Below are 15,752 nucleotides of genomic sequence, written 5' to 3' on the forward strand. Positions count from 1 at the left end.
ATGCTGACCTTGTCTACCAAGACCTCAAGCCATATAACTTCAGTTCTGTCCTCCCCGCCACTTAGCAATCATATTCCTAAAATTACTTGATTTAAACATCAGCAAACATTTATGGAATGACTGCTCCCCATCAGGTCAGGAGGAGGCTATACAGATGAAGTAAAACCCCTTTCTTATCATCAAGTAATTTATAATCTAGCAGGATTAACAAGGAGAGAAATGTAAACATAGAAAAAGGAATGACTAACTTGAAAGAGTATCAAGAGACAATGTCCCAGAAGAGTTGGTGGCATTTGAGTTAGGCTTTGAAAGATGAGTAGACTAAATAAGAGATTAGAGAGGCAGGGAGAAGCCTGCTGGAGGGGGCATGCCAGATACACAGAACAGCACTAAAAAAAGGCCGCAAGCATATGGGAATCCCCCAAGCACATTTCTGGCTGCAGCTGTTCCAAATTGTTTCACTCTACTTTAAGCCCTTAACCCTACTGTCAATCCCGTGATGCTGTGCAGCACAGGAAATGCTTTCCTGAAAAGATACGAAGCCATCCAATAAAATGGCCATAAATGCTCTCACCATTGTATCAAAACTTTTCAGTATCATCCATTTTGCCCTTACACCTCTCTGAAAAAAAGTGCTTTCTCCTTTTTCTGCATGTTCTTTTTCTTCAGCAAATGTTTATTGAACGCATCTGCCAGGTGCTTTGCTGGGCACTGGAAAACAAGCAGGAATAAGACACAGTTCCTACCCTGGGGCCTCACAGTTTTGTGGGGGAAAAAAATGGGGGAGCAGCAAGTAAGAAAATTAAGGTAAACACTGTAATCGATAATACACTTAAAACGTTTTCAGTATGCAATTTTGTCCCCTCACTTCAACCAACACCACAGTTGTGATAATTCTGACATCTTTGTCACTATCGCCAACATATTTTTGAGCTCCAGTTTTATATTTCCAGCTACCTGGCCCCTACAGATGTCTGTCTTCTCCAGTCTACCTTACATAATAATGTAAGTTAATGCCAAGTTAATATGAATGTAAAACTCATGCTAGCTCTTTCCCAGATCAAAAGCCTTTCATGGCTCCGCGCCACCTCTGAATGATGACCAGATTCAGACCAGGGCCATCAAAATGATCTCTGCATTACCTTCCCAACCTCGTTTCCTATTTAGTCCCCCTCACATTCTTGAGTGTAGTCACGGTACATTTCCCTTGCTTTCATGTGAGGTGCGCTTTCTTTATGCTCACATGCCTTTGCCCACTGCATTTTTCCACTTAGAAACTCCCCTTTCTCCATCTCTCCACATAAAGAATCCCTATTCATTCTTTTAAACCCCAAATCAATGTTAATTCCTTATGAAACCTTCCCTGATAGGACACTCAGACTAAGAATGCTGTCATCCATAGCATGTCTTGGCACCATTTTTTTTTTTTTTGCGGTATGCGGACCTCTCACTGTTGTGGCCTCTCCCGTTGCGGAGCACAGGCTCCGGATGCGCAGGCCCAGCGGCCATGGCTCACGGGCCCAGCCGCTCCGCGGCATGTGGGATCCTCCCGGACCGGGGCACGAACCCGCGTCCCCTGCATCGGCAGGCGGACTCTCAACCACTGCGCCACCAGGGAAGCCCCCTTGGCAGCATTTTTATGTGAGGAGAAAGTGTGAAAGACAAGACATTGGGCAAACAGGTTGCTGGATCCTCTTTCTATAATTCTGGGCATTGTCTGGGAGATCCTTCAGGCCACTGTGATTTTATGTATGTCTGTTGCCCTCGACTGTCTTTGGCTAGGCAATTTTGCAACCCGGCAATCGTTTATTTAATAAACACTAATTGAAAACATACTCTACACTTGGCACTGTTCTAGAGATGATAACAATACAGGGAAATGAATTTTATAAGTGTTGTCAGGGACCAGGACATGCCACCCCCAAACATGCCACTTTGCATATGCATAAGGATAAATTTCAGCGGAAGTCCCTTGAGCTCCTGAAATCCCTTCTCTGCCCAAAAGCAGAGCCTCCCCAAAGAATTTGTGTCCATAAATCCCCTTTCCCAGGGCAACTCTAACCTTCCCTTCTGGGAGATCAGAGGTGGGCATCACACCCAGACATTGTCACAAACTACCACATCTCCCATCTATCCTTCTAAGGGCCCATTTATCTTTCCAAAAGGTCATTTGCTTTACCATAGGTGCCCTTTCCACCCCTCCCTTCCCACACTAAATTAGGTATACTCTAACCACCTCTTTGAGTTACTCATTGCTGGGTACTCCCAGGTGTTACTTACACAATGCATGGGTTAATAAAATGTTTGCTTTTTTTCTTATTAACCTGTCTTTTGTCAATCTAACTGACAGTGCCCCAGCCTGAACACCTAGGAGGGTAGAGGAAAAAAATATATTTTTTTCCTCCCTTACAGTTTTAAAGAACAACTTTTTTTAAAAAAAAGGTGAAATCGCGACTCTCATATACGTAGAAAATAAACACGTATCAAAGATTTTACTTAACTCGTTAATTAATGATGGAACCAGAAAGCTGTTACAACAGGTTCACAGGAGAATTGGACTAAAGAGTTTATATTCATTCTCCTTTGGACAAAAATTCATTTGCATCTCTATGAACAGGAACCATTTCCATCCTATGGATAGGAAGCTTGGCATCACCATCAGCATTCCCCAAGTTAACTTCCATTTCTGCAGAAGTTAATACGTGAGGAAAATTAGACCCTAATTCATCTCCAGAAAACTTGGACTCTAAGCATAAAGCTGATGTTCAGGCGGCACCTCCCTATGGTGTATTGCAGGGAAGGGCCAAGTCTTCAGGCTCGGGTATGGAGAAAGCCACTTTGGTATGACAATGAGGGGAATTAGATCCCTTGAAGGCTGTTTCCCCTGCGTTCCCGCTCCCCTACAGCTGCCTCCCTTAGGGTGTGGTCTCCAGGTTCAACTCGCTGAGTCTTTACATTAGAGAACCTGAAAGGTTACTGGGAACAGCACTATGGGGGTGTCTCCTTCTTACTGGGATGAGGGTGGAGGGGGAATTGGGGCAGCTTCGCTAGGACAGCACCATCAGGCTGCTCCCTAAGACTAAGTTGAACTCTTCAAAGACATCTTAAAGCAAATTGGGGGAGTCCCCTAACCACGTGGTCCAGTGGTTAGGACTCTGTGCTTCACTGCAGGGGGCACGGGTTTGATCCCTGGACAGGGAACTAAGATCCCACGTGCCACGTGGCACGGCCAAAAAAATAAAACAAATTGGCAAGCATGGCCAGTTAGAGAATATTTAGGAGAGCGAAGAGAGGGTAGGAGGGAGAGTCATCCATAGGTAAGGCTGGACATGTGACCAAAGGCTGGACTTGAATCTTAAGCTGAAGAGATCCAAGATGACAGTCATTCATTCAACACATTTTGAGCCTCCACTGTGCCAGCACCTTTTTAGGCACTGGGGAAATATCAGGGAACTCAACATGTAAAAATCCAGCCCTTGAGAAGCATATATTCTAGTGATGGAAAACAGACATAGAAGAACATTACATGGGAGACCCGACAGCGTGAAATACTATGAAAATACAGAGCGGGGGAGGGGAGTTGTGGGCCAGGAAGACAGACTGCAATTTAAATAAGGTCATCAAGGTAGACCTCACTGGAAGGTGAAATTAGAGCACACAGTTGAAGGAGACACAGACTTAGCCTTGGAGTTATCTCGGGGCAGAGAGGCCTAGGCAGAGGAAAGAGCCAGTGCAAAGGCCCTCAGGTGGGAGGGCGCCTGGCATGTTTGAGGAACAGCAGGGAGGCCAGGTAGCTGGAGGACAGTAGATGGAGTCAGGCACTGGGGCCTCATCATGTAGGGCCTCATGGGCCACTGTAAAGATGGCTTTTACTCTGAGGGAAATGGGGGGCCACTAGAGGGCTCTGAGCAGAGGAGTATCAAGACCGATTAATGTTTTGAGAATAGGCTGTAGGAGGCCAAGGGTGGATACAGGAAAACCAGTCAGGAGGCTATTGTAGTGAAGATCCAGGCAAGAGATACGCTGCCTGGAAGGGAAGCAATGGAAGTGATAAGTCATCAGATTCTGAATGGACTTTGAGATAGAACCTACTAGATTTCCCAATAGACTGACTGAGCAACTTATTGAAATGTTTGTGGCATGAGAGTGTGAACTAAAATTCGTATTTATGGCAAGACAAGAACGATTTAAACATAAAGATTCTTCTTTGCCCTTTGCCCCCACCCCACACCCCGCTCCGCATCGTGTGTCTGCATTTTGCATTGACCACACCCCCCATCAGCAGGAATGCCTGCTCAGCTGTAAAGAGCAATTCTCCTAGCCTCAGCAAGACAGCTCCTTAGAGATAATATTCCTTCTTGATCTTATAAAGGGTCACATGACCCACCACGATGGTGCTTAAATCTGAATTATGTAACCTGTCGATCATATGTCATTTAATGTACAGCCCTCTGGCTCAAAAAACGTATATAGGGCTTCCCTGGTGGCATAGTGGTTAAGAATCCGCCTGCCAATGCAGGGGACGCGGGTTCGAGCCCTGGTCCGGGAGGATCCCACATGCTGCGGAGCAACTAAGCCCGTGCACCACAACTACTGAGCCTGTACTCTAGAGCCCGCGAGCCACAACTACTGAAGCCCGCGTGTCTAGAGCCCGTGCTCCACAACAAGAGAAGCCAGCGCAATGAGAAGCCCGTGCACCACAAGGAAGAGTAGCCTCCGCTCGCCGCGACTAGAGGAATCCCGTGTGCAGCAACGAAGACCCAAAGCAGACAAAAAATAAATAAAAATAAAATAAATAAATACATAAAAAACATTATAAAATGTGTCTTGACTTCTAAGGGGCAGAACAGTTCTCAGAGCTTTCTGAGATGCTCTTCCCGGGTTACAATCCTCAAACTGGGCTCAAATAAAATTTTCCAATTCTTTCTTAGATTGACTGATTAAGTTTTCATCGACAAGAGAAAGAGGAGTCCAGGACTACTCCCAGGTTTTTGGCATGAGTCCATGCAGGGAGAGAACTGCCCTCGACCAAGAGAGGGAAGACTGCACAGAGCAGGTTTGGGGTCAGAGCATGAGGACTGGGGAGGGGTCAGGAGTTTAGTTTTGGACTTACTCCATTTGAGGTACCTGCTGGACACCCAAAGGAGGTGTGGAGGAAGCAGCTGCATACTTGTGAGTCTTGTGTGCCGGGGTGAGGCCTGGACTGGAAATAGGCATTTAGGAATGACAAGCATGTGGTTGGTGTTTAAAGCCAGGAGACTGGGTAGGATCGCTGAAAGCATGAATAAGAGACCAGGAACACAGAAGGGAGAATGAGGCTATTCATATAGTGGATATGGAAACACAAGAACGAGAACTCCAGTAAAATACCAAGAACCTCAGAGTAAAACGAATGACTGTCATCTTGGATTGCTTAATATACAAGTCCCGCCTCACCTCTGGATGACAGCTCATCTTCCTCCCACCCTCTCTTCCTAGAGGCTCTCTGAGTCACTGGTGAAGTCTCAGTGAGACCACAGACCAGGACGAGGCCTTGGAGGCATGGGGGCGGGGAAACAGCCAACTGGAGAGCTAATTCTCCTCATTGTCATACCAGTAGAGGCTCTCTCCCTACTCCAGCCTGAAAACTGCCACCTGCACAACTTACCCTCTAGGGAGGTGCCTCCTGAACACCGTCTTCCAGCTGAGGAACATTCCAGAAAGTACAGGAAATGCATGGGGAGGGGCAGAGGGCTTTAACTCTAGGAATCTTGGGTTCAGATCCGAGCCCTGAAATCTATCGGGCAAGTCCTTCATGTTTGCAAGTCCGAAAGGTTTAGAGTCCAAGTTTTCTGGAGATGAAGTAAGGTCTCATGTTCCTCACATATTAAAAGAAAACTACTGTAACAATCCTTACCCTACCGACTTCACAGGCTTATAGGAAGAATTAAATTTAAGATGGGAGTTCCCTGGTGGCCGAGTGGTTAGGATTCTGGGCTTTCACTGCCATGGCCCAGGTTCAATCCCTAGTCGGGGAACTGAGATCCCGCAAGCCATGTGGTGTGGACAAAAAAAAAAAAAAAAAAGTTTAAGAGATGACGTTTGAGAATGGGCACAATTCCTTCCCTTGATAACCATTTAGCAACTCCTCTGCCAGCACAGTGCTTGGCTCTGAGATCAAGCATGTGAATTAGATGTAGACATGAACATCCACCAACACAATACAATACACCCACTCAGGGTTCTTTGTTTTTATTTAACAAACACGTATGTGGTATTTATTTTGTGCTGGGCACTGTTCTAAACACTTAACAAATATTAACTCCTTGCATTCAAGGAAAAAAAAAAAAAGGCAGCATCATACAGTGAAAAGTTTAAGACAAGATGAAGGAGATTAAGGAAGTAGGTGCTCCCGTACACTGCTTAGATTTAAGGCCTTTCTTTTGTTTAATAAATATCTGTAGAGTGCCTTCCATGGGGTGGGTACATATATCTTTAACCCGAAACTGGGGCCCTGCAGTTGAATCCTGCTAGAATGGGGTAGTTCTTTTGGGCCCTCCTGTAGTTGCTAATTAATAACTGCATTTCCCACTGAGGCTGGGCATCCCAGGGAGGAGTTCTTAGGACCCAGGAGAGGTTTCTCTCCTATTCTTATCCCTTAAAAGGCAACCAGCCTCATGTGCCAGGAGGTGGCCAGCAACATTTCTGAATAATTTCTTCATCCCACCTCACTACTTTTTGTTTTTCTCCCAATCAGATAAAACCTATGAACTCTGACCCAGAAAAATGTACATGACATCTTATTTTGCAGATAATTCCTTAGGGTTCCTGGTGTTCAACTTAAAGCCCTGTGCCTTAGACCCAGGCCAGGAGGAGCTAGGACCAATCCTCCCGATATTGTACTTGTTCGTTTTAAATGTTTGCAGGGTTTTCTTGCCCCACCTCCTGTTGCACTCCATGGGAAGAATAGGTTTCTTACAGGGTAGAGGAGCTGCCATAGACATGCCAAACCAGTGGGACAATGGGGAGAGGATGAAACACATTAGCAACAGGAAAAAAGTGAAGCTTTAGCGCTCACCTCCTCTCTAAGAGGGAGTAGCGGGGGCTGATGTTTGGAGATAGAACAAGTAAGCGTGGAACACTTACTAGGCACGCGATGTTATTTTCTCTCTTTTTGACTTTTTCATATTTGTGTACATTTATGTAGGTGCACATCACCTATGTGCTTCCTAAGAAAAACAAAGAGACTCTAAACCTAGAAATTAGTACAGAGCTGGGTGATTTTTAGGGACTTTTGGGTTTTGTGGGCTGTGGGAGGTTGGTGACCCCTTTGTGGTCTAGGGAATTTCTTCCTTGTTCATTTTAGTATCTGGACTAATATCAGGAGATACATTTGTCTCAAAAGGTACTTTTGACTTCGGAGGGCCTTAGGAGGTGTGGTCCAGAGTTGAATCTGACTGCTTTGGACTGTCAGAAGTTCACTACCGTAGGAGCTTTGTAACGTTCTGAACAGGCGCACACTAAGAAATACATTTTTCTTCCTGACCCAGCACACACAGAGCGTACACACATATAACTGAAACATAAGTTTCATGAAACAGTGTACGTGCCACATGTCCTGATACTTTCTTGTCTGTGTTAAAACAAAATGTCTTGTTGCTTAGGATCCACTACTGAGTCCTAATTTTGAGAAACGCTACTGGCTGGGAAGTCGGTAGTCCTCTATTCAAATGAGAGTTCCTCCACCTACAGCTGTGTGCCTGGGCTCAACTAATGAACTTCTCTAAACCTTAAGGTCCTCAACTGTCACACAGGGACAAGCTACTTCATAGGACTTTTGTGGGATGAGATAGTAAGCGTTCATGATCACTTTTATGAGGCAGATTCTGGGTTCAAGGAAGCCCCTAAGGTTTCCAAACTGTTCAGCCCATTCATTCCATTCATTTCTATAGTGAAGCTCTCCTGGCTAAAAGCCTCCATTGTTTCCCATCACCTGTGCATGCTGTGGTCTACGGTTTGACCCTCTGAATGTGGCCCCTAAGGCTAGTGCAGCCTGGACCACACCTCAGCTTTGATTCCTGCCCTCACATCTCTGAATAGCCTAGTCCCCAAACTTGAGTCCCTTGATTCCGAACAACGTCCTCTGTTGTGTCTTTGTCTTGAAGCATACAGTCTTCTCCTTCTGAAATGCCTCTCCTTTTATTTTTACCTAAACAACACCTACACAGGTCTCAGGAGCAAGCTGAGGGTCACCTTCTTGTATACAGGCTTTCCCAGTATATTGCTTTTCCCTCCCTTTCCCCCAAATCCTGTCCTAATATTAAATGAAGAAAAAAGAAATAACTACAGGTAAGTTTTTAACATCTTTGGGAAGCAGAGATTATGCGACTTCAAAATAATTTTTTTTTTTGGCCACGCCACCCAGCTTGCAGGATCTTAGTTCCCAGATCAGGGATCGAACCGTTTCCTCAGCAGTGAAAGCGCGGAGTCCTAACCACTGGACAGCAAGGGAATTCCCCCAAAATAATATTAATAGGGACATCCCCGGTGGCTCAGTGGTTAAGAATCTGCCTGCCAATGCCTGCCTGGTCCGGGAAGATCCCACATGCCACAGAGCAACTAAACCCATGAGCCACAACTACTGAGCCTGTGTTCTAAAGCCCGCGAGTCACAACTAGTAAGCCCGTGTGCCAAGCCCGTGTGCCACAACTACGGAAGCCCGCGTGCCTAGAGCCCGTGCTCTGCAATAAGAGAAGCCACAGCAATGAGAAGCCCACGCACCGCAACGAAGCGTAGCGCCCACTCGCTGCAGCCAGAGAAAGCCCACGTGCAGCAAGGAAGACCCAACGCAGCCAAAAATAAATAAATTTATAAAAAAATAATCTTAATATAATTAAATAACCCTTATTTAATATGAGAATTTCACAACACTTCTGACATGGGTTGGGGCTCAGTTACAGCCTTGCAATTTGACTCTTTTTTTTTGTTCAGACACACACTGAATCTCAGATGCTTGTGTGCCTCTCCGTTTTATTTTGTTTTTTAATTCTAGGGAATGTAATGCTGAGACTAAGCCATGGATCAATAGGGGTGTGATGGGGGAACAGTGAATAAATTTAATCCTTCTGCAAACAAACAAATTAAATATATGAATCGCAGCTGCTGTAGGGCTGTTTGTCTTATGACATTCCTGATGGACCTGCTCTGGATGCATTTTTAGGGAAAGAAGGCAGGACAATTTGTTAGGACTCGAGTGGAACAGCGCAACTTTCTGGCAGTTGCTCTGCTGTGCCAGGCCCTATGTAGTAGTTGTGAAACTGCCTTGAAGGAGATGGACGTAGACCTCTCTCTATGTTTTAGATCAGGATTTTTCTTGCTTAAAGCCAAAGAGAAAGGGGAAAGGGTGAAAGAGTGGCCAAGAGGGTTGGCATGGGAATTGGAACACTTCTGTCCTGATTTCTCCAACTGAAAAATAGAGGGGAAATGTTGTGAGTTCCTGACTGACCTTGGGGGAGGTGAGCACTCTTACTTTGGAAATTCTACCGTGTTTCCATCCTAGAACCAGGAGGAAAGCTCCAGGTTTCTAGTGGCCACGCTCTCTAGGTTGAAATTCAAATATTCCTAAATGTTCCCTGCACATCTGAGCATCCTAGACAAGAGGGATGAAAGTGTTTCTGCTCAGATTGAAAGGCAAAGCTAAGCTTGGGATACAGGTCATTGGTTAGCCTCACATCCGGGAATTCCCTGGTGGTCCAGTGGTTAGGTCTCTGAACTTCCACTGCAGGGAGCACCGGTTCAATCCCTGGTTTGGGAACTAAGATCCTGCAAGACGTGCAGCGCGGTCAAAGAAAAAAAAAAAGAAAAAGAAAAAGAAGCACTGCGTCTGTTCCAACCCTTCCTGTATTTTATTTTCTTCCTTGGTCCCCCTTACTCTCACTCCCAACCCCCTGGCAATTAACCAGCTCTGGCAACGGCACCCACTGCTTGGTATCCCAACTCCCCATGACTGTAGTTTAAGCCCTTATCGTATAGCTGGAAACTGTTCAACTGACCTTGTTTCTACTGGAGTCCCGCTTAGATCAGCCTCACAGAGCCAGAATGCATACTCTAAAATGCAAAGATGCCCTTTTCACTCTTAAAAGCCTTCAAGAACGCCATGACCTTGTAGGGAAAATTCTCAGCTCCCTGGTATGAGAGACAAGACCTTTCAGTTTCTGGTCCTGCAACCCCACAGGCTCACACTTGCACTCCTTGAGAAGCACACCTTGACCTCTCCCCTCCTTCAAAGGCTCTCAGCCAGCAGCTCCTCCTTTGTTTTCCTCTAGAACACTCTGCTTATCTCTATCATGATATGTATCTCTTGAAGTAGCTCCTTTATGAGAGAGGGTATGTGTGTTTAGTGGGAATCCAATATTTATATTTAACTAAACTGATTTTTGATATTTCAGAACTTCCAATAGTGCTCAGCTTTTTCCAGCAACAGAGTCTCTGCATAATTAATTCTGTCTGGAATAATTTTCTCCCCATATTCTCCTTATTTCCTATATAGCAGCACATTTTCTAATTTCAAATTATTTATGAAGGTGACATAGCTAGTGGTTAATAGCCCAGGTACCACCGATGTCAGCGTGCCCAATTTCAAAAATGGTGACTTTAAGCAATTTTCTCACTTCGTATGTGTATATGCACATGCCTTAGCTCCTTATTTGTGAAATGGCACCAATAATCCTGGTTATGAGGATTAAGTTAAGTGAGATAGTATGTGCTAAACAGATCTGTGCCTGGCATGTAGCTAATATTTATTGCTCGGTCTTTAAAAAAAATTTCTTGGGGGAGATTGGGATTGACATATATGCACTAATATGTATAAAATAGATAACTAATAAGAACCTGCTGTATAAAAAAATAAAATAAAATAAATTTTTTTTAAATTATTGAATGACATTTCGCTTTAAGCTCCAAGAAGGCAGGGATGCTGCTATCTTCTTCACTATTGTACCCCAGTGCCTACCGTAGCACACAGTAAGTGCAAAATAAATTCATGCCATGTGAATGACTGAATAAATGGCAATCCTTACTTCAGAGCATTCACTGAAGATAAGTAGGGAACTGTGCCTGCTTATCAGAGTGATAACAGAAGCCGTATCAGTGGCCTTCCTTAATCAACCCTTATGTTCACTTGGCTACATAACCAAGCAACTCTTTTTTTCTTTAGTTTAAATGAAACCCCTTGGGTGAAAGTTAGATGAGTGGTGTCATTCTTGGATTTTTATTAGAGGAACATGGCCTCTTATTTACTTCCTTCAGAACTGAGAGTATCATGTCTAGGGTTGATTATGAAATTGTTGGAATAAACATGCACAGGTTAAGGTGACCTTGCTCTCGAGAGAACAGAGTGAGTCTTGGGATGATGTACTGTGAGAACAAAATGACAAGCAGTATCAAAATAACAAGGTGATGTAGGCAGCTCTGTAAGCAAGTTAAACTCCAACCGTGATCCTGGATTTTCTTTTCAGCGAAAACCTTTGCTTCTCCCTGCATAAACCACCTTATGAAATTAGTAGTATAGACAGAGGAGAGGAAAGGACAACTTTGCACTTTTTGTAGGGAAAGAAGTAAAGTTCTGAAAACGAAGCAAAGTCTAAAGTCAGCTTCCTAGGTTATAGTTTTTTGTTCGCCTGTTTGTTTTTTTAAAATCACAAGACTTTCAACAAAAAGATTTTTAAAAATAAGTCAATGGGTAAAGGGAGTAAGAATAGTTATGCTAGAAAACCTAGGTTGAGGCAAGGTACAGTGGCTGAGTGCAGCCAAGGCAGAAAGGATGGTAACAACAGGGTACCTACTTCTCATTCTCTAATGAAGACCAGACCAGGGGGTCACCAGGAGCAGAGAGTGACAAGTTCTGTTCACACCACCAGAAGTTTGTAGAAACCAATGGACCACCCTGGTGGTCCTACAGAACCTGAGCACTGCAGACCCAGGGCCAGCTCCTTTGTTTTCCAACTCTAGAACCAGTATCAGTTCTTTTGCTAACCAGTTATACATGTGTTAAACATTTCCATTTATGTCCTGTACTTGTTCCTCTGTATCCTATATTGTTTATCATATTACACAATCTTAGAGTTCAGAAGGCATGAGTGCGCAAAGCTCAGGCATCGGCAGGTGGGGACGGTTTCAGAGGAGAAAGAGGAGCAAGATTCCCAGTGCAGGTGTGGCTCTGGCCCATCAACCAGGCAATCAAGCTACTTCATCCTAGCCCCCTTCATAGAAAAGACCCTACTAGGGCAGATTCCCTCCTTCGGCAAATGGTAGATGGCTTTCTCGTAGTTCTTGCTTGCCCAGGAAACATAGAATCTCTTATCCTCACAACCCAGTACCCTTTCTTGTTTATAGTTTTGCATCTGGAAGACTCTAGCCTTTTTCTAGCTAGAAAAGCAGTTCTAGCCCTTTCTGACACAAGGAGAAAGGCCAGGGAGGATGGGGGAGAGGAGGCGGGGCTCTAGCCGGCGCACACTCACCACTTTTTGGTTCCCTTCATGATCGGTGAGCAGCCATTCGATATCCAGGGTGTCTTTTTCTGGGAGCCCCAGTTGATGGTGACAGGGCAAAGTGACCTTTTCCTCTGCCACTCTCTTGATCTCAGTGTGAGTCCCCAAGGTTCCAACATAGTAGGAAACTGGAAGAGGAAAACCTCTGATGAATCACGCAGAAACTGGATGGCAACGTGCAGGAAGCAAACATTACAACTAATAGTTATTGGATGTTTCTGTGGGCAAGGGGCGAGTCAAAGTGTTGGAAGAATCCTGGACCAGAAGTAATGGAAGTCCCGGGTCTCACACTGGCTCCTCCATATTAATTGAATTCATCTATCTTCCTTAACCCCCCAAATTACAGTCCAACTAATGCCCAACTTTCCTACCTTACTGGGTTTTTAGGAACAATGAAGTAACTCAGGTCAACAACAGCTTTGTCTTTTGACCTTTCTCTCCTCTACTAGCAAAGGCCTCCAAAAGAACGAAACTTAAAAGGGAAGGCAGGGTTGGCCTCCTCCCAGAACAGGCTCCAGATACCGGTTCACTCCTGAGAATCTTCTTAAGGTCAGGCTGCCCTCACAGAACTCTGAGTAAGTGCAGCATTGCCTCTGGGAACAAGTGGGCTCTTACAGGCAGTCCCTGCTTCCTTTATGGACACACATTCTCCTACCTTGCCACCCCCGCCAACTTCTCTCTTTCATTCTCTGTAGTTTCTTTCTTTTTTTTAAATTGAGTTATAATTGATATAATATTCTATATAAGTTACAGGTGTTCAATATAGTGATTCACAATTTTTAAATGTTATACTTCATTTATAGTTATTATAAAATATTGGCTATATTCCCCACGTTGTACAGTATGTCCTTGTAGTTTATTTTATACATGATGGTTTATACCTCTTAGTTCCCTACCCTTTTATTTTCTCTGTAGTTTCGTATCATAGGGCTTCAAAATATCAAGCAGCACTTTCTATCCAAAGCAGAATTCCAAGTTACCACATTTGGATCCTGTCCCTTCATCCATCCAATATTCCTCTGGCCAATAGGAATTCAGTTCCACTTTTGCTTTCTTTAACTGTCCTCTTTTTCCAGGAATGGTATGGTGTCAGCAACTTTACAGCCCAAGTTCACCTCCTCTCCTTCCTATTCATCTCTTAGTACCTGAGTTTTTCTTTTTCTTTTCTTTAACTTTTTGGCTGCACCACATGGCATGTGGGATCTTAGCTCCCCAACCAGGGATCGAACCTGTGCCCCCCTGCAGTGGAAGCTCGGAGTCTTAACCGCGGGACCTCCAGGGATGTCTCTCTTAGTACATGACTATTAAGTCTACAGTATTGATGACCGATAAATTGATATGATGAAACCTCACCTGATTCTAGGTATGTGTCTGGCGTTCAAGGTGTGCTTTAGCTCTGATCCTCCTTTATCTCCTTACACAGTGATAAAGAAGCTCAGTGTCAAAAATGACCTCTTTCAAGCCCTTCACAATGGAACAGAATCACACAGCCTCTAAGATGGAACAGCCCCCAGTGCCAGGGCTTGTGTGAAGCCCTCTCGCTGGCAGAGAACTCACTTTGTCACTTTAGAAGGGTGTTAAGCACTAAAGACCAAGAGTCGTGACCAACAGAAGCATATAAACTACCTCTCTTATTCCCTGTTCATTTCCCCAAATTGATTAGCAGCAAATCTGTAGGAAGGAGAAGGGCCTGTCTTCTTGCCTGCAGGGAAGTGAAACAAGGAAGAAGGGAGCAGAGGAGACCGTGGTTCTCGCTCGGGGGGCTGACGGGCTGAAATGCAGGGGCCCTCGGAGGTAGACCCCAAGAGAGGCAGCAGGTGGATTCCCAAGCTCCATGGCCAAGAAAGGAGACTAGAGAAATCTGCTGAGCATAAGGAGGGGCCTCAGAACCAAAGGGCAAGCCCCTCGTGGGGTCTAACGGACATTCTCAAGAAGCTTTCCGTTATCTGTTTAGAACTTGACACTGCAGTGGGCGTGGCCGCCATGTAGTGAGCACTTCCAATGGTGTGGCTCTGCACTGAGCAGCCGCTCTATAAAGAAAGGGTTATTATCCAAAATCACTGTGGAAATGTAAAGAGGGGGTTAGCAACTTGCCCAATATCATACAGCTAGCGCAGTGTGGCACTGCTGGCTCCACCCAGATCTGTCTCACTGCGAAGCTCACACTGACAACCATGCTATGCTGCACATGCCCTTTGCTTTTTTTTTTTTTTAACAGTTTGTTGGTATTTTAATCTTCAACATCTGAGTGCTTTATTGGGTCTCTACACAGGTGACCATTTGTGTTTGATCTCTACACAAATGACCGTTTCTCCAGTGCTTTTTCTGGAGAGATGACAGAGACAGCAAGGTCTCAGTTACCTGGCAGACACAGGGCAGTACTTGATGAACTGGGGGAAGAACTCTCCAGGGCTTCTTCATCCTCCTCTGTCAGATTTTCATTCTTTTTTTTTATTCTGCTGGTGGTAGAAGACTAGTATCATTGACTTCTTCCCTTTCTTACATTTTTCCACACTCTGCCAAAGGGTTGATCTTACCTTCACGACTATCTTCCGTACCTTCTCACTTTCATAGTCCAGGAGTTGATCTCTGAATCCGAGTTAGGCTCCTGTGGTTTCTCAGTTACCTCTGCCATGTTGTAGCAACAGTGTGATCTCGTGCCCTTTGTTTTATGTGGCTTCCTGGATGTCTGGTTCTCCCGTTAGCCTCTAAGCTCCTTGAGATCAAGTTCTGTTCACCACTGCATGCCCAGAGCACTGAGGCTGGGTCTCACACGCTGCAGGTGCTCAATTAATATGTGTTGGACGGATTTGAATCTAACCCACACAATGATTTTACCAATGAGCAACCTGAGGTCTGGGAATAAAGGAGTCGGCCCAAGGTCCTACTGTTAGGGGAACCACTGACCAAAAGTGCCCTTCCTGGTCAGGCACGACAGTAACCACTTGCATGAGTTATCTTACAACAGGAGGTCCTGGTAAGGAACTCGGAACTGACAAGCTACCACCAGTCGGAAGAATTCAGGAAAGGTCAAAAGGAGAGAGGAGATGCCAGTTCCCATGTCCTACCAACCTCCCAGAATCCTCGCTGGAATCCATCTTGGCTGAGCGATGCACATGTCACCAGGAAGGACCCTGAGTCAGAATGACTGGCCAGAGACAACCCGGAAACTAAAACCTGAGACTGTGAGCCACGTGGCAGCGCCTTTCTCCTGGGTTCCCTTAC

The 15,752-nt window shown here is 45.0% G+C and overlaps 1 protein-coding gene across 3 annotated transcripts in view; it reads right to left on the reverse strand.

Annotated features, from left to right (window-relative positions):
- CLMP (CXADR like membrane protein) overlaps positions 1–15,752 on the reverse strand; it is a 126,279-nt gene that overhangs the window by 9,874 nt on the left and 100,653 nt on the right. For all 3 annotated transcript variants that reach the window (XM_060304209.2, XM_030839753.3, XM_060304208.2), the window contains exon 3: positions 12,498–12,655. In XM_060304209.2, the coding sequence (XP_060160192.1) occupies positions 12,498–12,655 (158 nt within the window). The remainder of the gene's footprint in view (positions 1–12,497; positions 12,656–15,752) is intronic.

The sequence above is a fragment of the Globicephala melas genome, chromosome 8, assembly GCF_963455315.2.
Source record: "Globicephala melas chromosome 8, mGloMel1.2, whole genome shotgun sequence".
In the NCBI taxonomy this organism is placed as follows: domain Eukaryota; kingdom Metazoa; phylum Chordata; class Mammalia; order Artiodactyla; family Delphinidae; genus Globicephala; species Globicephala melas.